Here is a 24,093-nt window from a genome sequence, read left to right on the forward strand (position 1 = left end):
CCTCACCGCAAAAATCTTGGTTAAACCCCAATTTTAAAAAGAAAATTACCTGAAACTTATCACAAAAAAAGAAAAATAATTACCTTAAAAATGTATAATGAGTCTTTAACATGATTTTAAATATGCAATTATGATCATCAGAAATAAAGATTTTCCCTACACATTTTTCCCTGTCTTTTTAAAAATAATTTTCTAAATCTACTAATTTCTAGCAATTTGCTGAACATTTCTTACCAAGGTGTTCGTTGCCTTTTTTCCAGTGTTTTTTTGAAATAAATCAAACCAATGTTCTCAGAGGTCAAAGGTTAAATACTTGTGAAAGGCATCTGACAGCAGCACAGGGAAGTGATGTCACTCCGGGTTTTAAAGGGTTAATATCATAAAATGACTTTTGATACTTTCAGACTCGGTAATATTCTAACAGGCGACTTTCTGGTGAGAAAAGTGTAATTTTGCTCAGGTGTGGCTCTCAGGTGACGATCCTGTGCTGATGATGTATGCAGCGTGCGTTCCTCACCGAGCACGGCGAGCTTGATGGTTTTGGTGGCGGTGCCCAGGCTGTTGGTGGCGGTCAGGCTGTAGAGGGCGCTGTCGTGCCTGCTGGCCTGCTGGATCAGCAGTGTGCACTTGTCCTGCGTCACCAGTTTGTTCATGTGCTGGTCGTACTGGACGGCGGCCTTCTCCTCAGGTTTGGCCACGCTGGCTTTGTGCCAGGTGAGCGTGGGGAACGGGCAGCCGCTCACCTTCGCCACGATGCTGACGTCACAGCCCTCCTCGCCTTCCATGGCCTCACGCAGCGTGATGGTTGGAGCACCTGCAGACACACAGGAGAGAGCAGGGCTCATACACTGATTTACCCAGAAATTTCCAGGACTTTTCCAGGACCTTTTGATGACTTTGAGACAAAACTTTTATATATATATGTATATGTATACACACACACACACACACACACACACACATATATATTCTTTTAAATAATGAATTCATAACAGGATAAGAACGGGATATTTATCAGATATATGTGTATCATGGGTAGGAAAAAGACCCAGAATACAATATAAAACATTACAACTACCAATAGAAAAAGGAGGCTGGGGCATACCATCTCTAAAAAATTACTATACTTTATCTATAGAGTGATAATAAAAAAGTATAAAATGGAGGAAGATATTAAAATTTTGAATTGGTGTGCTTATGATTCGGATTTCACACAAAATAGGTTGGATAATAGATTTAAACCCCATCTGGCCTTATACAGAAAGAGCAGTTTATGTCTTTTCAAAATTTGAGGGAGACTTTTTCATAAGAAAATTAAGATTTTTAAAGATTCCTCCAATTAAGGAATTACTGAATACGCAGCCTGTGATTGGCTGCAGCGACTGTCACTCACATGTCTGATCCTTGATGACCATTGGTCCGACGGTGGCGGAGGGTCGGCTCGGTCCAGCAGCGTTCACGGCCTTTACTCTGAACTCGTATTCTCCTCCCTGCAGATCAACGATAACACGGTGAGTCTGAAGGGAAACTTCAGCGTCTTTTTCACACAGTAATGACATGAACAAAGTTAAAGTTGTTAGACATCACAGGTGAGAATATCTGCACCAGTAGAGCTGGAATCATACTTTCGGATCTCCTCTGGGTTTACTGGTGTTTCTTAAGCACGAAAACTGGAAAATTATTCACCTCTGGAGTTCCTCGGGGTTCGACTGTGGGCTCACTTTTTAAAAATTTTTTGTGATGCTAACAATAAAAAATTCACTTTATTTGAATTCCTGTTTTTCAAAAATTTAAAGTCCAGGTCAAATAAAATCATTCCTTTCTTTCTAGACATCCTATAAATGTTAGAAATACTTGTTTAAAACACGTAAGCAGACCAGCAACTGTGTAGTACTGCAGTGTGGAGTTAGACCGCTAAACTGCATTTCACCATTTCTGTGTTTAGGATTTTTTGGGAGGGCCTAAAAGCTGGCTCAATAACGCAAATTGGCTTTTTTCTTTTTTTTTGGTCAGTATTTTTAGGAATGATTAAAGAAAAAATGGTGATTTTTCTTCTTTTACTTTAAAGAAAAAAAATCTTGGTGATTTTTAAAAATTTTTGGGCAACTTTTTTCTTCAAAAATGTATTACTTTTTTTGAAGAAGAAAACATGCCTACCACTGGAGTTTGATGACTCCACTATTCAATATGGAGTCGAGCTGAGATTCGAGCCATGCATTGAGCCCAGGTTGGGGAGAAATTTACAAGGACATTTATATTTTAATTCTGCCACCATGGCAGACTGACCTCCTTCAGGTCCTCCACCACGAAGCTGAGCTCCTCCACGTCTCTCTTGTTGCACTGCTTCCACGTCTCCTTCTCCTTCCCGCTGGTGTCCCAGCTCAGACGCTCGATGATGTAATGCTTCACCGGAGAGCCGCCGTTGTTTTTGGGAGGCTCCCAGCTCAGCGTCACCGTGGTCTTCGTCACCAGGTTGACCTTCAGCTTGGTGGGGGGGTCGGGGGGGACTGAGGAAAAGGAGGAAGGTTAGAACAGGTCCATGTATCTGCTTTGGCCGTTTGATTCTGTGTACAGAAAAAAAGAGGTCCTCACAGATGGGGTCTCTGGCCCGGACCGGGTCGGTGGTGATGGTGAAAGGACCGAATCCCAGTCTGTTCTCAGCCCGGACCCTGAACTGGTAGTCTTGACCCTCCAGCAGGCCCGGTACCACGTATGCCTGACTGGCACAGGCCGCATTCACCTGAGGACAAAAAGCAAACAAAACACGTCCGTCAGCTCTGAACAGTTTCACAGTGAATATGTCTCAGGCTTTTATTGTGGAAGGTAGGACCTGAAGGAGTGGATCTGATCATAAAGTTTGTTTTCTTGTCTCAGAGAACTGAGACTCTCTGGCATTACATCTGCCCCTGGTAATAATAATGAGATGAGACACAGAGCGATGTGTCCTGCTGTTTCTAAATAATTCATCCAAAGTCTGATTAAAGCTGAAACTAACACAAAGTCGCCTGTAGAGTCTAAAGAAGTCACTTTCACCTCTGCAGATGTGTCTGTTTCAGACACTTAGGTGCTGTGAGGAGAAGCTGCGCTCTGTTTGTCTGTCTCACTGCGCTGCTGTCGGACCATCGGCTGTTTGATCCGCCGTGATGAAATGCTGTGGCTGTCAAACACTCAGCAGTTCTACAGTCAAAGTCCGTCACTGCGTTTGGTTCTCCGCGGCTCTGTTCTTATGATCATCGGCTGCTCGTGTTGTCTGTCAGAACACGGCTGGGATATGTTCTATCGATATTCTATCGACTACGTCTCATATTTCAATCAAGGAAAAGTTATTTCACGATTAATATCAATGTGCAAATTCATCTCGTGAGAAAAACACCTCTGGTGTGTAAAGCTCCTAAGATCCGGATCAAGAATATATTTCCCTTCTTGTAAAATCATCTTTTTTGAGTCCATCAGGTTTTCTTTTTGGAACTAAAGTTTTAGAGTGTTTTCTAAAATAAATGCTAATTATAATATGCATTTAAGATTTGTGCACGAGAGCCTCGTGTCTGAGAGGTTGTTCTTTGTGATTTTTTGGTTTTTTTTGTGTGTTTTGTTGTTGCTGTTGTTTTTGTTTTGTTTCGTGCACTGAAACCAAAGTGTGCTTTGCTTAAGGAGACACATATCTACATGTTTGATATAATAAGTGTGCATGTATATATACCAAGATTTTGATTTAAAATATTGTTTAAAAGAATTAAAAATTAAAAAAAAAAAGAAAAAAAAAAGAGAAAACTACACTGCAAAGCAAAAACCTGAAAGTCGTTTGAAAAAGAGGAAGTGAAAGACTGCAGAGCGTAGTTCACCTTGGTCCAGGCCTTGTCAGTGAGACTTTTCTTCTCGATGAAGTAGCTCTTGATTCTCTCTCCTCCGTCGGTGTCGGGGAGTTTCCAGATCAGCCTCATGGTGGAGCGCGTGATGTCAGTGATCCTCAGCTCCTTCGGAGGTCCGGGGACATCTGGGGACCGGGAGGAAAACACAGTCAGAGACCCAAAAACAACACAACAACACAACACTGTCTACAACACGGCAACACTCATCACGCAGGCTGACCGAGGACGATGACTCGCACGTTGACGTGTTTCTGTCCCGACTTGTTCTTGGCGGTGATGGTGTAGCGTCCGGAGTGGGTCCTCAGACTGACGGGGACGGTCACGACGGACGTGGTGTCTGTGGACTCGACCTGAAGACACAGTTTGACAATCAGACTACAAACCCCTAGAACACAACGGACCCTCACAGAAGACCTACACTGAGAAAACAACATTTTTCTGTTTACTTCTATGTTTCATAACTTTAAATTTAACCCTTTGAGACCCGAGCTAACTGGCTTCATTTCTCTCAAAAACATAGGAAGAAGGAAATAAGCAACAAAAAAGAGGGAGAAAATTACCCAAAATATACATATAAAAAATATGTAAAAAGTACAAGAAAACTACCTGAAAAATTAAAAAATAAATAATAATAATTAATAAAAATGAATAAAAAAAATTTTAAAAATTACCAGAAAAAGTGGTCACAAATTATCATTTCAAATATACAATTAGGATAATTTGCTTTATAGTTTTTACCTATCTTTTTTCTTTTATCCCTAGACATTTTCCTTTCTAAAATAATTTATAAACTACTAATAATCTACTCATTTCGTACATTTTTTAAGAACATTTTTTACCAGGTTTCTGATTACCACTGACCTGAACAAAATGCTTAAAAAATATATAATTCTGTAAAATAATTTAAACTAATGTAATAAAGCTCATTATTAATATACTGCGATAGAAACGCTTCCCTGTTTTTTTTAAACAACTTTCTAAATCTACTAATTTCCTGCAATCTGTGGTGCATTTCTTGCCAAGCTACTCATCACTTTTTTTTCCATGTTTTTGAAAGAAATGGCACCAATGTGCTGAGGGCTCAAAGGTTTAGAATTTTTGTGAAAGACGTCTGAAAACTGAATGTCGCTTCAGGCTTTTTATGAGCTTTTAGTGAGCTATTCTTTTCCAGGATAAATAAATGGTTTTAGATCTTGACTTAACCTGTGAAATATGGGAGCAAAAACAACAATGTTGCATTTAAATTGTTGTTCAGTCTATAAAATGTGCGATCGCAAAACAAAAAAAAACAGCAGTTCTCTAATAAAAATGTTGTTTGTTTTGGTCGTTTTCAGTAAAAACAAAGTTCTGACCTCCGAGTCGACGGGCAGCGTGTGCAGTTTGTTCTTCTTGTGTGCCTTGGCTTTGCCATCAAAGTCCCAGGTGACCTTGGGGACGGGGCGGCCCTTGATGGTGGCGGGGATCCTGATTGGATCTCCAGCTCGGATGCAGAGCAGGTCCTCGACCACCATGTCGATGGAGATGGACGGAGGAACTGTGGACGAAAGAGACATCAGTGAGACTCGCAGAGACAAACCTTTAGATAGATTCCTTGTCTCTTCAGTGCAGTGACACGTCAGAGTCAGACTCACGCTGGACGTCCTCGATCAGGACCTCGCTGGTCCGGGGGCTGGGGTCAGACTCGCCGATGTCGTTGACGGCGATGATCCTGAAGCGGTAGCGTTTGAGCTCGCGGAGGCTGGGCACAGTGAACTGGGTGGTGGTGTGGAGGGTGTCGGGGTCGTTCACCCTCACCCAGTCTGACTTGCCCTCGTCCTGGATCTGGATAATGTAACCCTTGATGGGACTTCCTCCGTCCCTCTCTGGCGGCTTCCAGGTGAGCGTCACGTTGTGGTTCGTCTTATCGGCCACCACAGGAGCAGCGGGCATGCTGGGAGGAGCTGGAGGGGAGAGATGCAGTTTGTGTGAACAGCATTCAAAGTCATCTTCTTCCAGGGACCAGTCAGATCCAGATCAGTCAGAGCACTTCGGTTCGGCAGTGATTTTAGTTCAGAAAGTTTATTTTGATGTGTCGGATTCATTTATCAAACAGTACTTGACAAAGACGCCAGCTGTTTTTTACTCACTGATTGGATCGACAGCGAAGGCCGAGTCGGACGGTCCGCTGAACGGTCCGGTTCCTGCAGAGTTGCAGGCAGCGACTCTGAACTCGTACTCTGTTCCTTCGATCAGACGAGTCACCTGAGAGACACGGAGAAACGAGTGGATTCATTAGGCTCCTGAGGGCAGCAGACCCTCCTAAAGGACCCTGACCCTCCTCTGTGAAGCTCTATGAGGGACTTTCCTAAAGTTCTGTGACAGACCACCAGGAGGGTTTGAGCAGGACCTTTTTGAAAGGTCTTTAACAAACCTTTTGAAGGTCTATGATGGGATATATGATAATGCAAGGCTGTCGAAAAACAGCAAACATGAAGAAAAAGTTAAAACCTGAACACTAACTCCAACTTTATTCAAGACTTTTTCAAGACAAAGTTTGGATCCTGCTCATATCTTTTCAGCTGCCACCACAGAGCTAACCAGCCTGTCTGTGTGCATTATGTCTAAATGTAGGTGTGGTCAGTGTGCAGGTGTTTTCTTTTTCCTCATGTTCTACAGACTTTTCTCGGACCACAGCCGCAGCCACCATCAGCCAACCTAAAGGTCTGGAGACAGATTTTAAAAGTCTTCAACAGACCTTCCTGAAGGACTCTAACAGGCTCATCTCCAAACATTTTAACAGCGTCACAAAATCAGTCAAATCAGGAGCCAAAAGCGAAATCTTTTCTTTCCTGACAATGCATAAACTATTTCTCATGCTTTTGTCACCGGTCATCCAGATTAGTCACTTCTTGTCTGCAGCACTTCTTCCAAAAATCAATAAACCATCTCCAACTTGTCCAAAATGCAGCAACAAAGGTTCTTACAAGAACTCTGACATATGACCACATTTACCCAGTTACCTGATGTGTTCAGGACTGATGTGAAATGTTTTTGAGGCCTCAAAGCCCTGCTCATCCTCTCAGATCTACAGGAGTAGAGCTTTTGCTGTGAGGGCAACGCCTCAACATCCTCCTTTAAAACTCTTTTAAAAACCCACTTTTATAAAATGGCTTTAATTAGCTTTCATTCATTTGCTAATTATTCCTATTTTTGGCTGCTTTTAATCTGTTCGTATCTTGTAATTTTTCAAATAAAAAGTAAGATTACAGAAAAATTATGACTGAAAAATTCTATGAATTATTTCAAACAAAAAATGTTTTGGCCGTGTAGTCGTTAAGGAGTGACGTGACACGTCGAGCAATTTTTCATCTCACTGATTTGAATTTCACATATTTTTTATCAATTTTAAACTGCCTCGTGATGCATCGTTACATTCGTATTATTGAATATCATTATCTCATGTTAACGGCCAATAAAAAGTCTTAATGCACTGCAGCAATTGAATGATGCCACCAGCACCAACATGCCCAAGGAAATGGAGGGAATTTTTATAGCAGCTGCTGATTTTAATCAACTCATCCTTCAACTCCAAAGATGTAGCAGGATCAATGACAAAAGTAATTTTGTCTTTTAAACTAAAAAATAACCAATAAATCTACCTTCTACCTTAAATTTCTGTGACAGACCTTTCTAGAAGTCTGTGATGAACCGTGCTAAAGGTCTGTTTGGGTGCTGAGAGGGTTGACAGAGGTTGGGTTCAGCTGCAGATCCTGAGGACTGATTTGTGATCGGTCCCTGAGCTGCAAACACAAACAGTTCCCAGTGAAAAGCAGCTCACCTGGTACTCCCAGCCCTTCGTGCCCCTCTTGGTGATGGGCACCTTGTTGACTTTGGCCCAGTAGGCCGTTCCTCTCTCCCTCTTCTCCAGCCAGTAGCCGATGATCATGGAGCCGCCGGTGTCTCTGGGAGGCTCCCAGGTCAGGATCATGGAGGTCTTGGAGTACTCGGCAATGGTTGGCTTCTCTGGTGGTCCGGGAAGACCGAACGGATCCGTGATCAGGACCTCCTCCGTCCCGCAGGGGTCGGATTTACCGTAACGGTTCTCAGCTCTGACCCGGAACAGGTAAGTCTTGTTGGTCTCCAGGTTCCACACCTGCAGGAGAGCAATTAAGGTGAATTTAGGCAAGATTTAGAAAATTATTTTTAGAAAAGATGAAGAAATTTTTCTTCAGATCTATATTTCAAATTATCATAGTTAAATATTTAAAATAATTGTACAGTAAAATTGCAAAAAATTAATATATTTAGAAAAATATTTCTTTTAAAAAGTTTGTGAAACGTCTAGGGGGAAAAAACGGTCAGGAATGCAATATATATTTATAATTAGCATAATTACATATTCATAATAATGTCACAGATTTATTTCATATTTTAAGCACTTTTTTAATTAAACTTTTATGTTTTGTATTTTTTTGTTTTGTTTTATTTGGTTTCGTTCTTTTTAAAAATAATTTTCCCGTACATTTTTTTTGCAATTTTTACAAATTCTCATGTTTGAATTTTCTTCTTCTGTTGCTCATTGCCTTCTTTCTTATGTTTTTGTAAAAGAAATGAAGCCAATTTGCTCGGGTCTCAAAGGGTTAAAGGCCTTTGAGAAACCTGTTTTTACTTGTTATTTTGAAGTCGTACCCCGTATTTCCTCTCGATGATGCTGTTGGTGACTTCCTCCCACTGAGGTTCAGCTGGAGCCTCCTGTCCCTCCTCCACCTCCGGCTCCTCCGTCCTCACTTCCTTCTTCTCGATGATGTAGTTGGTGAGCTCGCTGCCGCCGTTATCCAGCGGAGGATCCCAGTGGAGGTAGCAACACTCCGCCCTGATGTTGGACACCGTCACGTTCCGGGGAGGAAGTGGTCGGTCTGACAGGAGAGGGAAATAAAGTTAGCATGTGTCATATAAACTCGTCCTGTCTCCGCGGCCTTCGATTGGCTCGTGGTTGGACTCACCCAGCACCATTACGTAGATGGTGTGTTTGGCCGAGCCCATGTTGTTGGAGGCGGTCACGGTGTAGCTGCCGCGGTCCCTCCTGTTGGCCGCGGGGATGGACAGTGCGGTCTTGGCATTCAACCTGCCGGTCACCTGCGTGTCGATCAGCAAGGCGTCTGTGGGCTTGTCAATCAGCACGTCGTCTTTGGTCCACTCGATCTTGGGGATGGGGAGGCCAATGATGTCAGCGGGGATGTCAATGGGCTCGCCCTTCCTCACGGTGATGGAGTCGCCCTTGAAGTGTGTCAGCATGTGGACCTCAGGAGGGACTGAAAGGGAAACAAAACAAATCAAATTTTGTGAGGTCACAGTGACTTTCAACCACCGAAACTGAATCTGTTTCATCGTTTAGTTCAAGTGGACATTTGTGCCAAATTGTATGAAATTCCCTCAGGGCCTTTTGAAATATACCATTCATAAGAATTGGATGGACACAAGGTCATAGTTCCCTTTGACAACCAAAATCTAATGAGAGTATAAGTGGACGTTTGTGCTAAATTTGTAGAAATTCCCTCAAGACATTCTTGAGATATCAAGTTTGAAACAATGGGACAGACGTACGGACAACCTGACGTCATAATAACTCCGGCCACTGCTGTCGCCCACCAGGAGGCATAAAAATCTGCCTTGTTTCCTCTCTAGCGTATAAAAATAGAGTTAGTAGCTTTTCTATGCTCTGTCAGGTGTCCTTGGGTGTTTTAGAAGGTGCCTATTAATTAAATGTATTCTCATTATTTTTAGGATAATTCCAGACATTGGGCCTCACCTTCGTCATCCATGATGACCACAGTGAGCGGGATGGATGGCTCGCTCTCTCCGATGAGGTTGGTACACTTGATCCTGAACTCGTACATCCAGGCATCCTCCAGGCCCTGAACGGTCATGGTCATGTCGGGGCAGATCTCCGTGTTGCAGGGCTCGAAGGCCTGCTGGTCCTGCCGCTTCTTCTCCACAAAGTATCCGATGACAGGGCTGCCGCCGTCGTTACGAGGCGGCTTCCAGGTTAGGGTGACGGAGTCCTTGGTACGCTCCGTGTAGCGGAACTTCTCAGGGTACGAGGGTGGACCTGCAAAACCAAAGCAAAGATTAGTTAGAAAGGGAAATTTGGCAGATTTTCAACCAGCTCTGTGTCACGTGTGTGGGCAGTATGTGTTTGGTTTGCCCCAGCTTCAGCACTCTCCAACTTTCTTGTGTCTTGTTTGGGGGTTCCAGGAGCTGGCAGAATAGGGACCACCTTAAACCTTTGAAACATGGGCAAATAATAATGATAACAGTAACAGTAATAATAATTTCAGGACTCACCCTGTGGGTCGATAGCCAAGAGGGGTCCCAGCTCTACGGCTGGTCCCACGCCGTACTTGTTCTTGGCCATGACGCGGAACATGTACTCCTGTCCCTCCACGATGCCCACGCACTCGCACTTGGATGAGGTGGTTTCAACGGGCTGCCTCCACGTGTGCATCTTGCCGTCTTTGCGCTCCACGATGAAGCCGGTCAGGTCGCTGCCTCCGTCGTCCACAGGGTCGTCCCAGTTCAGGAAGATCATCTTGCGAGTGACGACGACAGGCTTCAGGTCGGTGACGAGTCCGGGGACATCTGAAGAAGAAGCGATATTATGATACTGTGTCCGATTTTGTTTCAGAGCATCGATAAAATACAAACTGTCGAGTTTTAGGATGAAGCCTTCCAGGACTCACCCATGACCTCTACTCTGGTGGAGGCATGCTTGATGCCGCTGGGGTTGCAGGCGGTGATGGTGTATTTGCCGCACTCCTTCCTCTGGATGTTCGGGATGGAGACGATGCTGTCATTGCCCTCAGTGAGGAACTCTACGCGGTCTTTGTCAGGTTTGCTGTCATTGATGGTCCAGGAGATAGACGGGTAGGGTTTCCCTGTGACTGTAGCCGGCAGCAGCAGGTTCTCTCCCGCTCGGATGATCACGCCGCTCTTGATGGCCAGATCCATTTCAATCACCGGTTTCTCTGTGGAGGGCGAGCGAGCAAAGAAGACAAAAACAAATTAAAATGATGAGATTTATACTGATTAAAGCAATGAAACTTCAGCCTCTTTATTTTTGCTCATTTTCTCAAGTTTATTTGTTCTGTCTGACCAGCAGGATTCTTGACGATCACAGACTCTGTGAATCCTGGCGTTCCTTCTCCGGCAGCGTTGCAGGCGATGACTCTGACCAGGTACTTGGCTCCCTCACGGACTCCGTAGACGGTGAAGGCGCGAGTCTTCCAGGTGCGCTCTGTACACCTGGACCAGTCCTTAGAACCAGCCATGGCCTGAAGAACAGCACAGAGCAGAGGAACACGAGTCTGAGATCAGGAGGGGCTAAACCAGAGATACTCAACGTACGGCCCACGGGCCAAATCTGGCCCCTGTCAGGGTGCCGGGTGGCCTCCCAGCCATTGTCCAGTTCACAGAGAAAATAAAGTGATTGACACTGGGGATTGTTTTTGTACTTTTCGTATCCATAAGGTGTCAGAGTGCAAAAAACAGCATCACAATAGAGCCCCCGCACCCCCGACAGAGGACCTAGCTGAGATCCTAATATCCTAAAATCCTAGAAACGTCTTAAAATCCTGAAAATGTCCTAAACTCTGAGAAACATCTACTAATCCTAGAGACGTCTCAGATTATCACTGACTTGAGATCAGCGGGAAAGCTCGGAAACGTTGCGTCAGTGACGTCACTTGTGTGCGGCCGCGCCTTCACCAGCAAACATTTACTAGTTACTGCCATCAACACTAGCTAGCAGCTAACCAAAGTTAAATTGGGAAATTGAAATGTCAAAATGGACTGGAAACATATTGGATAACTGAAGAGGAACAGGGAGGACAAGGAGGAGCGTCCTCCACCTGCTGGAGCGAGGGACTTTAAATATATTAACATAAATCAAATCAAATCAATGATGTGTGTGTGTGTGTGTGTGTGTGTGTGTGTGTGTGTTGTTAGGGACCGGTGTGTGCGTAATTGCCCGCAGAAAAACATGAATCTGTATCTGCAGCGACGCAGGAAACTGGAAGTATCGGAGGCCATGATCTGACCTTGTCCACGTGATATCCCAGGATCTCTCCTCCACCGTTGTCGGCCGGCGGGTCCCACTCTACGTCGATGGAGTGATCGGTGGTCGACGCAACTCGAGCAATAGGAGGTCCAGGAGGCACTGCAGCGTCACAGATAAACACAGATCAGACCTCCGACAGTCTCCTGATCTCGAGTCTCACGATAAAAGAAACGTGATTCCAGTTTTCATATTCAAGATTATTATGACAAAAACAAAACACAGTTATTGTCCTGCACGCTGACAGACATGGAAACCATCAGAGTCCGACTGAACGGCGGGTTCAGAGGAGGTTACGTACGGATCGGAGACTGGGCCATCTTGGGTTCGGAGGGGGGGCTGAACTTTCCGGGGCCGGCCTGGTTTTCGGCCGCCACCCTGAAGATGTAGGTCAGCCCCTCCATTAGACCTTCGACGTTCAGCTCGGCGTTCGGCACCATGTTCCTGAAGACATTCAGAAAGACATTTCAGAGACAACGGTTTTCCCCAAACAGCGGTCTGTGTCCAGAACGTCTCCACGTCTCCCCACCTGTTGACACGTGTCCAGTGCGAGCTGTTGATCTCGCGGCGCTCCACCCAGTACCCGAGGATTGGGCTGCCGTTGTCGTTGGGCGGGGTCCAGATGACCAGCATGCTGTTGGCTGTGACGTCATCAATCTCTGGCTTATCAGGAGCCTCGGGAGGTTCTGAGGACGACGGAGGGACAGAAGACGAGAGACGGAGTAAGACTCAGACAGAAAAGAAACCACAGAAATCAAAATGCACGAGTAAAAAATGAATGTGGAACTAAACAAAAAGATCGGAGGCAAAAACGTACAAAAAAACAATAAAAGCCAATACACATTGCGCTCTGAAAATGCAGGGTTACTTGTGGTTCCCAAAATTTCCAAAAGTAGGTTAGGAACCAGAGCCTTCAGCTACCACGCTCCTCTCCTATGGAACCATCTTCCATTTTCGGTCAGGGAGGCAGACACCGTTTCAACTTTTAAGGGTAGACTTAAGACCTTCCTCTTTGAAGCTTATAATCAGGGCTGGCTCAGGTTGCCTGGTCCAGCCCATAGTTAGGCTGACATAGGTTTAACCTGCCGGGGGACTTCCCCTGATACGCTGAGCTCCTTTCCTTCTCTCAATGCCGCCATCAGAAATCATGCATGTCTGTTAACTGCATTGCCATGTGCAAGCTTAGCTTAGCTCTGTGATAGCCATGTGGTACTCTCACTGCCTGGGGCTCGCGATTACAGAGCCTGGGTCTGTTGACTGCACTACGCTAATCCTACCATTATTGTAATATGACGTGCATCTGTTTCTATTATTCTGTGCCCCCTCTCCCCCCCTCTCTTTCTCTTTCCTTTTTTGCCATGATTGTATTTCATTTGCTATTTACGACATCTATCGCTCGTCTGTCCGTCCTGGAAGAGGGATCCCTCACTATCCTCTGCCGCTCTTCCTGAGGTTTCTTCCTTTTTTTCCCCCGTTACAGGGGTTCTTTTTGGGGAGTTTTTCCTTGGGTGATGTGAGGGTCTGAGGGCAGAGGGATGTCGTACACTGTAAAGCCCTCTGAGGCAAACCATGTTTTGTGATAATGGGCTATATAAATAAAACTGACTTGACTTGACTTGACTTGACATTGAAATAATAATACACTTAAAGAATCCCTTAAAGTTAATCAAACCATTGAAAAAAACCTTAAATATGACAAGAATTTTACAGCTGTAAAATCTATAAACTGAGGACATTTTTTAGGGGTTCTGTGCAGCCAGCTAAGCAGAAATCAAGCTTTGGATAACTCCAAAGATGTAGCAGGGTCAAGGACAAATTACAATTTCATTTTTCAAACTTTGTTTAAAAATGACTAAAAATTCAAAACCTTCTAAAAGAAAAGGGGATGTGACGTCATAGTTGGTGTGAAATGACTCTGCTCATAAACTCCTTATTTTACAGTTAAAACAGGAATTTTAAAATGTTCAACAAATTAAGACCAAATAAAATTAAAAAAGTGTCCCACATGGTCTTCTTAGTCGAACATTTTAGTCATACTCATGTTCAAACTTTTACATTTAACAACAAAAAAAAAGCAATGAAGGAAAGCTTCGCATGAACGGGAGGAATAATAAACGCCGTCTTACCGAAAGGATTCTTGGCGATGAGCGGTTTGGAGACGCAGTAGGGCCCGCCGCCGTACTTGTTCTCGGCTCTGACCCTGAACAGGTACTCCTTCTTCTCGATGAGTTTGGGCACCAGGAAGCGGCAGCCCCTCAGCGTGGCGGTGACGCAGCTCCAGCCGATCTCCAGCTTGGAGTTGTCCTTCTGCTCCAGCGTGTAGTTGAGGATCTCGCTGCCGCCGTCATCCAGCGGAGGATCCCACTTACAGATCGCGGAGTTCTTCCTCACCTCCTCAAACCTCAAGTTGACCGGAGGCCCGGGAGCATCTGCGGACACACGGACGCACCACAAGATCACGCGTTTAGTTTCTCATCACTCAGCTTTAGTCAGACTGTAAACCACATGAGAAGGCGTCTCACCGAGCACGTTGACCTCGCAGGTGGCCGAGGCTCTGCCGTGGTCGTTCTCCACCTTCACCATGTAGACGCCGTGGTCGGCGCGGTACGAGTCCCTGATGATGACGGAGGACACGCCCCTGCGGCTGTTGTTGATGGTCAGACGCTCATTGATGGTCGGGTAGTCGAACTCCTCCACCTCAGGCTCCGGCGCGCCTCCTCCCTCTTCTCCTCCTCCTTCTTCTCCTCCTCTTTTTTCTCCTCTCCCTCCTTCTTCTCGGCCTCTCCCTCCTTCTTCACCTCCTCCTTCTTCTCCTCCTCTTTCTTCTCCACCTTCTTCCTCAGGGGTTTGTCGGGCCGCTTGCGCAGCGGCTCGGGTCGGATCACCTGGTTGTTCCAGTACCAGGTGATCTCGGGGTACGGCGAGCCGGAGATGTTGGCGTCCAGGCAGATCTCGCAGCCGCGCTTCACGCTGAGGCCGGACTGCAGGCTGCCGCTCAGGAACACCTTCGGAGCGCCTGGAGCAGAAAACGCAGGTCAGATCAGCTGACAGTCTCCGCTGTGTCTTTGGTGAATTCAAATAGTATTAATGTTTAACCCTTTAGGGACTGTTAGTTATTAACCCTTTAGAGACTGTTTGTCTCATTTTAGTCTCTTTTCTTCTTCCTGTTGTGATAACTGTGTGTGTGTTGATGCATGTGTCCTAAATGTAGTCCAGATTGTGTATTTGAGTGTAATCAGTGAATTTGCAGCTCAGCTCCTACAATAAGTCTAAAATACACTGTGGAAACTAAATAGTTACATTCAGACTGTTCAGGTCAAAAAAATAGAAAATCATATAAATATTATATTTTTTCAAGCCTGATTTTGAAAAACACATTTTGTGTGCAGATACAGCTGTGTGTGTGTGTGTGTGTGTGTTATATTAAAGTGGGCCCTAAAAGGTTAAATACACACAATTATATGCACAAGTAAACATGATTAGATATTTGTTTAGTATGACTTTAAATTAGTCTAATTTTTGCCAAGATTTTTTTATTTTCTTATTTATAATTTTCTCGCTGCTCTCTGTACTTTTACTTTGACTTTTATTTGTTTAATGCTGTTTGTCATCAGATTGTTCATCTTGTCTTTTTTTCTGTGTTGCATTTTTTTTTATTGTTTAGCACTTTGAGCTGCACCTCATGTATGAAAGTACTATATCAGTTAAGTTTGTTATCATTATTATTATAATTATTATCATTATCATTATTATTATCATCATTATCATTATTATTATTCTCATTATCATCATTATCATTATTATTATTATCATTATCATCATTATTATTATCATTATCATCATTATCATTATTATTATTATCATTATCATCATTATCATTATTATTATTATTATTATTATCATCATTATCATTATTATTATTATTATCATCATTATTATTATTATCATTATCATCATTATTTTTATCATTATCATCATTATCATTATTATTATCATTATCATCATCATTATTATTATTATTATCATTATCATCATTATTATTATTATCATTATCATTATTATTATTATTATTATTATCATTATCATCATTATCATCATTATCATTATTATTATTATCATCATCATTATTATCATTATCATCATTATTATTTATCATTATCATCATTATCATTATTATTATTATCATTATCATCATTATCATTATTATTATCATTATCATCATTATTATTATTATTATAATTATCATCATTATCATTATTATTATTATTATCATCATTATTATCATTATCATCATTATCATAATTATTATTATCATTATCATCATTATCATTATTATTATTATTATTATTATCATCATCATTATCATTATTATTATTATCATTATCGTCATTATTATTATCATTATTATTATTATTATTATCATCCTCTTCAGTAAATAGTTGTTTTCCCAGCATGTCAAATTTTAAAGTTTGGTGAAATGTCTGTGAAGCATCTTAAACGTCCTCGCGTAGGAACATAGAAACCGTTGTGAGGACATGATGTCATCCTTACTGACGGCGTCAGAGATCTTGACGAATGGCGTGTTGCGTGACGGCTCGCTGAGCCCGGCGGCGTTCTCGGCTTTGACTCTGAAGGTGTAGTTCTTGCCCTCGGTGAGTCCTCGGACAGTGTAGGGACAGGACGGGCACCAGGAAGTCGTTGCAGCGCTCCCACTTGTCGCCGCCCTTCATCTGCTTCTCCAGGACGTAGCCCATGATCTTGGAGCCGCCGTCGTACATCGGGGGCTTCCAGGTCAGCGTGACGGTGCTGGATGTTGGGTTGTGCGTCTCCACGTCTACCGGCGGGTCGGGGACGTCTGGGACCAGAGACGGATTAATGTTACATTTCTCAAAAACTGTCAGAGTTTATTTGAAATAAACTCTACCCTTCACACTTCCTGTAAGACAGGAAATGAGCGAGTCTTACGTTTCTGGTCCTCGGCGATGACGGGGTTACGCAGCTCGATGAACTCTCCTCCGCCAATCTTGTTGACGGCCTGGACTCTGAAGTAGTACTCTCCGTTGGGGATCAGGTCTTTGACGTTCCAGCTCACCTTGTTCTCTCCGGACATCATGTTGACGTACGTCCTCCTGCCGGCCTCACGGCGCTGCACAAACAAACAAACAAACAAACAAACAAACAAACATCAGTGTGACATTTTCAGGGCCTGCCGTCTGGTTTCAAGCTGTCATGGCAGCTCAGAGGATAAGGCGCTGTCTCAGACCTGCAGGACGTAGTGAATGATGGGGCTGCCGCCGTCGTAGTCTGGGAGATCCCAGGACACTTTGCAGGAGCTCTTTGTGATCTCTCAGACGCCACGATCTCCTTACAGGGACCAGGAAGACCTGAGGACACAGAGATCAGTTGGTCCAGGGCTCTGAAGACTGCGTGTTCAAGTAAAAACCTGTTCTGATGTGCGAACGCGTGCCGCTGACGGCATACCGATGACTTTGACGTTGATGGTGGCGCTGGCGGCGCCCAGTTTGTTCTCAAGGGTGATTTTGTACTGTCCGGCGTCTGCGTGCAGGCTGCTGTCGATCTCCAGGTGACAGGAAGTGTAGTCCTTCCTGTTGGACACAAACAATCCCATCAGCCACTGCTGCTCACACTGACAGAAACACAGCAGCGGAGATCAATCAGTCAGTCCATCAATCAATCAGTTCATCAATCAATCAATCAATCAATCAATCAATCAATCAATCAGTCAGTCCATCAATTAATCAGCCCATCAACAGAAAACTGGCAGAAATATTCTGAACAAACGAGCCAAAAAAGACCACAACGGTTTCTGACCTCGATCCACCAACCTGATGATCCGACGAAGAACTTTTATTTACTTTGTTCTTTTATAAACTTTCAACTGTAAATAAAAAACTGAATCTGATTTTCTTGAAAAGGTGAAATCAGATTGAATCTACCAGCGGGGGGGGGGGGGGGGGGGGGGGGCTCTAGAGGAGGTGCAGGCACCGTCAGCTCCTTTTAATGACAATTATTTATCGGTTTTATCTTTTCCAACCTTTTCTTCTTTTTCTGAAGCTTAAACTTCAGATAAACTGACGATGAAAATCTCAAACTCTGTTCTATCAAAGTGTGTTTATGACATTAAAATGTGTTTGTGGATCATAAAAAACTAACATCAAACTAAGCTGGTTTACATTAACCTTCAGTGTGCAAATTAAAAAGTCATCATCCTCAATTTGTGTTTCCTCTTTAGATTATAGAAGAACGCGTTTCTGATCCAGGACCAGCGGTGCCGCGTCACTGACCTGAAGCCGAGGCGCTCGTCGGCCTTCAGCTCCTTGCCGTCTTTGTGCCAGGTGACCCTGGGCGACGGGACGGCTCTGAAGGGAACGGGGATGTGCAGCTTCTCCGTCTCCACGACGACCAGGTCCAGGGTCTGGAACTCCAGCGTCGGGTTACCTGCGAACACACGGCTGTTAGTCTGACGGTTCACCGGACGCCACTCGGTAAAGTCAAACCGCGGCGGGCGCTCTTACAGTCGGACTCTTGAGCGAAGACGTTCTCGGAGATGTCGGACGGCTCACTGATGCCCACAGAGTTGATGGCCCTCACTCTCAGGATGTACTCCTTCTCGGGGACCACGCCCTCCTCCACGCGGTACTTGAGCTCCTTCACCGGACGCGAGTTCACCCTCATCCACTTCTCGGTGCCGGCCTCGCACATCTCGATGTGGTACCCGGTGATGGGGCAGCCGCCGTCTCTTTGCGGGGGCTTCCAGGCGATGGACAGGAAGTCCCGGCTGGCTCCGGTGACGTGCAGCTCGATGGGCGGCGAGGGGACACCTGGAGGAGACAGGACAGTTTAGACTCTTCTTCTATGATATTTTTAAGTGGCTGTTGTGATGACAGGACGGACCTGTGGGGTCCTCGATGGTGAGGATCTCCGTGGGCTCGCTCGGGTGACCGACGCCGGCCTCGTTCTCGGCGCAGACCTGGAACTGAACCTCGGTCCCCTCGATGACGTCCGTCACTCTGTATTTACAATCTGGACCTGAAGTCTTTCCGCATTTCACCCAGCGTGTCCCCAGCTTCTCCTTCTTCTCAATGACGTACCTGTAAACCGTAAATGTGATTTAATAAACTCGCAGTGCTGAAACGATAAGGTGCTGAGACCCACGCACATTTCCAAGTCCTTCAGGACGGGATTTTAGGACATTTCAAAGATTTAAGGACTTTTCTAAGACTTTAGGAAATTTCAAGATTTTAGGACAGTCATAGGATTTTGAGGACATTTCTAAGATTGGAGTAGGTGGTGTGGTGAACCTTCCTCTCCCTGTGATTGGCTCGTTGTTCTCGTTGGTCGGATCGGTCAGAGTTTGGCTAAGAACGTCAGGGTTAACCAATCAGAGGCAGAGTAGGGCAGGCCATTCCTTCGCCATCCTAAAGTTTGCAGTCTTCCTACCAAGACAACCTCCTGCTGATACAGATTTAACAAAAAAGAGAAACCCACTTGAGGATGGGTCTGCCTCCGTCGTTTTTAGGCTCCTCCCACTGCAGGTCCACGTATCTCTGGGTGACGGCATTGACGGTGAGGGCATACGGCGGACCGGGAGTTGCTGCAAAAAGAAAAACAAATCTCATTATCTTCATCGTCTTGATTGAAACAATTAATTTCACTTGTGACTCAAAGGTCTCTCTGACTCACTGAAAGTGTCTTTGGCGAGCACAGAGTCCTCCAGCTCGCAGAACGGTCCCACGCCGACAGCGTTCTCAGCGGCGACGCGGAACACGTAGAGCGATCCGTCGTTGAGCGGTGACACGGTGTACTTGAGCTCCTTCACGGTGGTGTCGACGGCCTGCCAGCCTTTACGCCTGGCGTCACGTTTTTCCACGATGTAGTTGGTGATGCGTGAGCCTCCGTCGCGCTCCGGCGCCGTCCACTTCAGGTCGGCGCTGCTCCTGCAGATGTTTACGACCTCCAGCCAGCGAGGAGCCGAGGGAGGGTCTGAGAAGAGGAGGACAAGGATTCTAGGACACTTCAAGGATTTTAAGACATTTCTAGGATTTCAGGCTGTTTCTAAGCTTTGAGGACATTTGTAGCACATGCCCTGTGTTAGCAGACGTTTTGGACGATGGCTTGGGCGTGTGTCTCGCGTTGTGTAATTGTCTTACTGAGTCTCTCCTTGCAGAGGACGGGGTCGCTGGGCTCGCTGGGCTCGCTCTCTCCGGCCACGTTGACGGCGCGCACTCTGAAGGAGTACTCCTGCTTCTCCATCAGGCCCTTGAGGAAGTGCTCCAGCATGCTGACGTTGTCCACCACGCGGATCCAGTCCACGGTGCCGCTCTTCAGCATCTCGATGACGTAGCCTTCAATTTTGGCCCCGCCGTCGTGCTCCGGTTTGGTCCACATCAGGAAGCAGGAAGTCTTGGCCACGTCCTTGACTGTGGGTTTCCCGGGCGGCCACGGAGGATCTGCAGGAGGAACACGTTTTTAGCGCTCTGACGGGATTCAGACGCTCAAACACACTTGAAGTGAGAGAGTTTTGGTACCGATAGGATCTTTGACGAGGATCTGGTCCGTCTCCTTGCTGGGTTTTCCAGTTCCAGCCAGATTCTCAGCCAGGACTCTGAACTTGTACTTCTTCCTTGTTGGAAGACCTTTAACTCTGCAGACAGAAAAAACACATCAACACGCTGAAAACTGCAGATTTCGGTCACGTTTAGACAAGAACGACGTGCCAAAAAAAAAAAATCTTTCCTTTGTGTTTTTAACTCACTGGGTGCCATTGACGTATATATACGTCAAACTGTGTTTTCGGCGGCTGGCACAAGGGGGCGCTCTCACGCTCCCTGTGTATAATTTTGGGGCTGCTGGGATTCGTAGTTTTAGTACAAAACTCACTGTTTGGCTCGACAGACTCCCTTTCACAAAAATGCATTTTTCTCACCTTTCTAGAAAAAAAGTGGCCTTTTTTGATTAAACTAGCCTCTATTCAACTTCAGATAAATCAAGAAAGGAACAAGGTGCAAACAAACATTTTTTCCATGACGAAAAGGAGAGTTTCTTCTTTCATTGGAGCTATTCGGTGTTTTCAGAGTCTTTGTACAAAATATTCTGTGGGTCTTGAAAGAGGACTCAAAATGGCCAGAAAAGCTGGCACAAGCCACTTTCCAGTATATAACAGGGCTGGCACTCAGTGAGTTAAACAGCATGATCCTTGTCTACGTGGATCCACAAAAACAACCGAAATCGCCGCAGTCTGCATGTCAGGACATCAGCTGGCGGCGTTACTTTGTAACGACACCATAGAAGAAGAAGACCACACGCCTGCGTGATGTGACGTCACCGCCCTCACAGGATCATCGGCCGTTTCCACGGCGACAGAAGGGGGGGCATTTTCAAAAGATCACACTCTGGACCCGAAAGTTTGTGTTATCAGGCTCCAAAACGCTGTTGTCGCTGTTGTCATTGGAACGAATCCCTTAAAGATATGATTGGCTATGATGATGAGACGAGTAACAAATATTTGTATTATGCTGCTTTTTTCATTCTAAATTCGTAATGACAAAGAAACATTTTAGGTCAGCAGCCCTCCGTGTGTCTTCACCTGATGGATTTTAACTTTCCTCTCTCATCGATGACGAAAAACACATATTAGATTATTATAAGAACGTATTTAGAAAACCCCTGATGTGATATGAAGATGTAATTTTGTTTCTGTCCATTTTTTAAAAAGATTTTTATGAGTTTATGTCTTGATATTATGATTATTTATAATTATTGATTATTTTTTGTTTGTATTTTTGTTGAATAAAGCGTTTCATGCAACAACCGTTGCCGTGGAACCGGCCCCTCACAGTGTAAGACTCCTGTGGGACGTGTCCTTAGAGCAGGTGGACTCACCTGTAGTTGGTGTCTTTGACGGGCACCTTGTTGCACCTGATCCAGCGGTCGTGGTCGGGCTCGTACCGCTCCACCCAGTAGCCCGTGATGGGGCTGCCTCCGTCCTCATCAGGCTCGTACCACGCCAGCGTCAGGCCGTCCTTCGCGATGTCCGAAGCCTCCAGCTTGTAAGGAGCTCCGGGAGTGTCTGAGGAGAGGACAGGAGGGACAGGGTCAGTCTCAGCTCACCTGAAGGAGGACTGATCCAGAACAGATCTGAACCTGAATCTGAACCTGATCTGACTGAACCGTCAAAGAAGAAACATCTGGACCGCAGAAGAAGTCTGTTTTTAACTATAATTCATCTGAAATCTTTGGAAAAGGTGGAGAGATAAAACTTTAACTCTGCCAAAAAGGGAAAGAGGAAGCGACTTCCAGCATTTTAACCCTTTGAGACCTGGGCAAAATGGCTTGATTTCTTTAAAATACACGCGAGGCAGGCAATGAGCAACGTAAGAAGAAATGACCCAAAATTAGCCTGATATCAGTAAAAAGTACAAAAAAACACTTTAAGATTTGCACCAAAAAACAAACAAACAAACAAACAAAAAAGCTGGAAAGTAAAACAAAACAAAACAAGGACATAACCTGAAGAAAAGTGCTGAAAAATTATATTAATTTTGTAAAATATTTTTAAATATCTAATTATTTTTAGAGTGTTTTTCTATCTTTAAAAGAATCTTTTTTCCAAATGACTCATTTCTTGCGAATTGTGGGCGATCTCTTGCCAAGCCGCTCGATGTCTTTTCCCATCATCTGCTCCGGACTCGAAGGGTTAAATACTTGTGAAAAGCATCTGAATGCAGCACGAGAACAGTGACGTGGATCCAGGTTTCAAAGGGTTAAGCATGATTGTGACCTGATTATGAGAGGAGGGAAACTTTCGGCTGAATTATTTTGGGATTCACTCTAAATGAAAAGGTGCTGAGGATTTTGGGGTCGTTCGCTCTGACGGAGAAATTACGGCAAACACAAACTGTCGGCTTTGGGTTTGTTATGTATAATAAAGTTCTGTTATGAATTTCAGCGGGTATGTATCATTATGTTTTAACCGTATTCTTCGATCCTGTTTACTACGCGAAGAGTCTTTGAGTTTCTTCCATGAATAAAACGTATTATTATCATTATCATTACAATAAAACATCATCTGCATAGAAAGAAATCTCATGCTGCCTCTGCTGACTTACCGAAGGGGTATCTGGCGATGATGGACGGGTGCTCTGCCGGCGGGCCGACACCAAACTGGTTCTCGGCGAAGACTCTGAAGATGTACTCCTTGAACTTGACCAGGTCCACGGCTCTGTAGGTGGTCTGTTTGATGGTGGAGGACAGGCGGTGCCAGATCTCGCTGTCGGTGGCGCGGCGCTCCACGATGTAGTTGGTGACTCTGGAGCCGCCGTCGTCGCGCGGAGGGTTCCAGGCCAGGAAGCAGGACTCGTTGGTGATCTCAGAGATGTCGAAGGCGGCTGGAGGACCGGGCTTATCTGTGGGAGCAAAGTTTGATTTAACCAAGCAGGAAATAACCTTCTTTATTCTTAATAATTCTAACAATAATGATCATAATAATAACAATAATTCATTTTATCAGTAAAGCACTGAACGGTTTGACAAGGTGAAAGCATTAAAAAACATTCAAAATAACAACAACAACAACAACAACAACAACAACAACAACAACAACAACAACAATAATAATAATAATTCTTTTCTCACCGAGGATGTTGACGTCGACGGTGGCGGTGGCGCGGCCGCTGCTGTTGGTGGCCTCGATGATGTAGGTGGAGCTGTCGTCCCTCCTGGTCTTGGCGATGGTGACGGTGGAGTGTCCCGGCTTGGTGTCGATGGACACCCTGTCGTCCGGTTGGAGGACCAGGTCCGCTTTGGTCCACTTCACCCGGGGCTCAGGTTTACCCTTCACCTCGGCGGGGAGCTCGATCTTGCTGCCGCCCTTGGCGGTCAGACCGGCGAGCAGCTTGACGTCCAGCTGGATCTCTGGAGGCTCTGCAGGACGAGGACAAAGCGTCGCTCAGAGGGGACAACTGAAACGTCTCTGCTGTGCTGAAGGACACATTCTGTTTGTGACCTCAAAAAGATGAAAATCTTCATCTGAAGCTCGCCGATTTCTTTTATGGAGCGCATTCTGAATTTTATTTCTGTGAAACACTGAATGAACGTATTCATAATAATAAC

The 24,093-nt window shown here is 44.9% G+C and overlaps 1 protein-coding gene across 1 annotated transcript in view; it reads right to left on the reverse strand.

The window, feature by feature from the left end:
* The window catches only part of LOC121949594 (titin-like), a 240,933-nt gene that overhangs the window by 73,668 nt on the left and 143,172 nt on the right, over positions 1-24,093 (reverse strand). Inside the window, 38 exon segments of the mRNA XM_042495327.1 lie at positions 518-814; positions 1,394-1,490; positions 2,287-2,507; positions 2,593-2,740; positions 3,843-3,994; positions 4,090-4,219; positions 5,222-5,403; positions 5,501-5,809; positions 5,996-6,110; positions 7,687-8,001; positions 8,538-8,764; positions 8,852-9,160; positions 9,658-9,957; positions 10,194-10,487; positions 10,589-10,873; positions 11,002-11,179; positions 11,945-12,063; positions 12,263-12,405; positions 12,491-12,647; positions 14,088-14,390; positions 14,484-14,675; positions 14,678-14,977; positions 16,513-16,633; positions 16,635-16,816; positions 16,927-17,107; positions 17,225-17,308; positions 17,311-17,345; positions 17,443-17,563; positions 18,263-18,420; positions 18,498-18,803; positions 18,877-19,073; positions 19,471-19,576; positions 19,666-19,965; positions 20,133-20,432; positions 20,511-20,626; positions 21,865-22,051; positions 23,091-23,387; positions 23,617-23,904. Of these exon segments, the coding sequence (XP_042351261.1) occupies positions 518-814; positions 1,394-1,490; positions 2,287-2,507; positions 2,593-2,740; positions 3,843-3,994; positions 4,090-4,219; positions 5,222-5,403; positions 5,501-5,809; positions 5,996-6,110; positions 7,687-8,001; positions 8,538-8,764; positions 8,852-9,160; positions 9,658-9,957; positions 10,194-10,487; positions 10,589-10,873; positions 11,002-11,179; positions 11,945-12,063; positions 12,263-12,405; positions 12,491-12,647; positions 14,088-14,390; positions 14,484-14,675; positions 14,678-14,977; positions 16,513-16,633; positions 16,635-16,816; positions 16,927-17,107; positions 17,225-17,308; positions 17,311-17,345; positions 17,443-17,563; positions 18,263-18,420; positions 18,498-18,803; positions 18,877-19,073; positions 19,471-19,576; positions 19,666-19,965; positions 20,133-20,432; positions 20,511-20,626; positions 21,865-22,051; positions 23,091-23,387; positions 23,617-23,904 (7,752 nt within the window).

The sequence above is a fragment of the Plectropomus leopardus genome, chromosome 10 (genome assembly GCF_008729295.1).
Source record: "Plectropomus leopardus isolate mb chromosome 10, YSFRI_Pleo_2.0, whole genome shotgun sequence".
Taxonomy (NCBI): Eukaryota; Metazoa; Chordata; class Actinopteri; order Perciformes; family Serranidae; genus Plectropomus; species Plectropomus leopardus.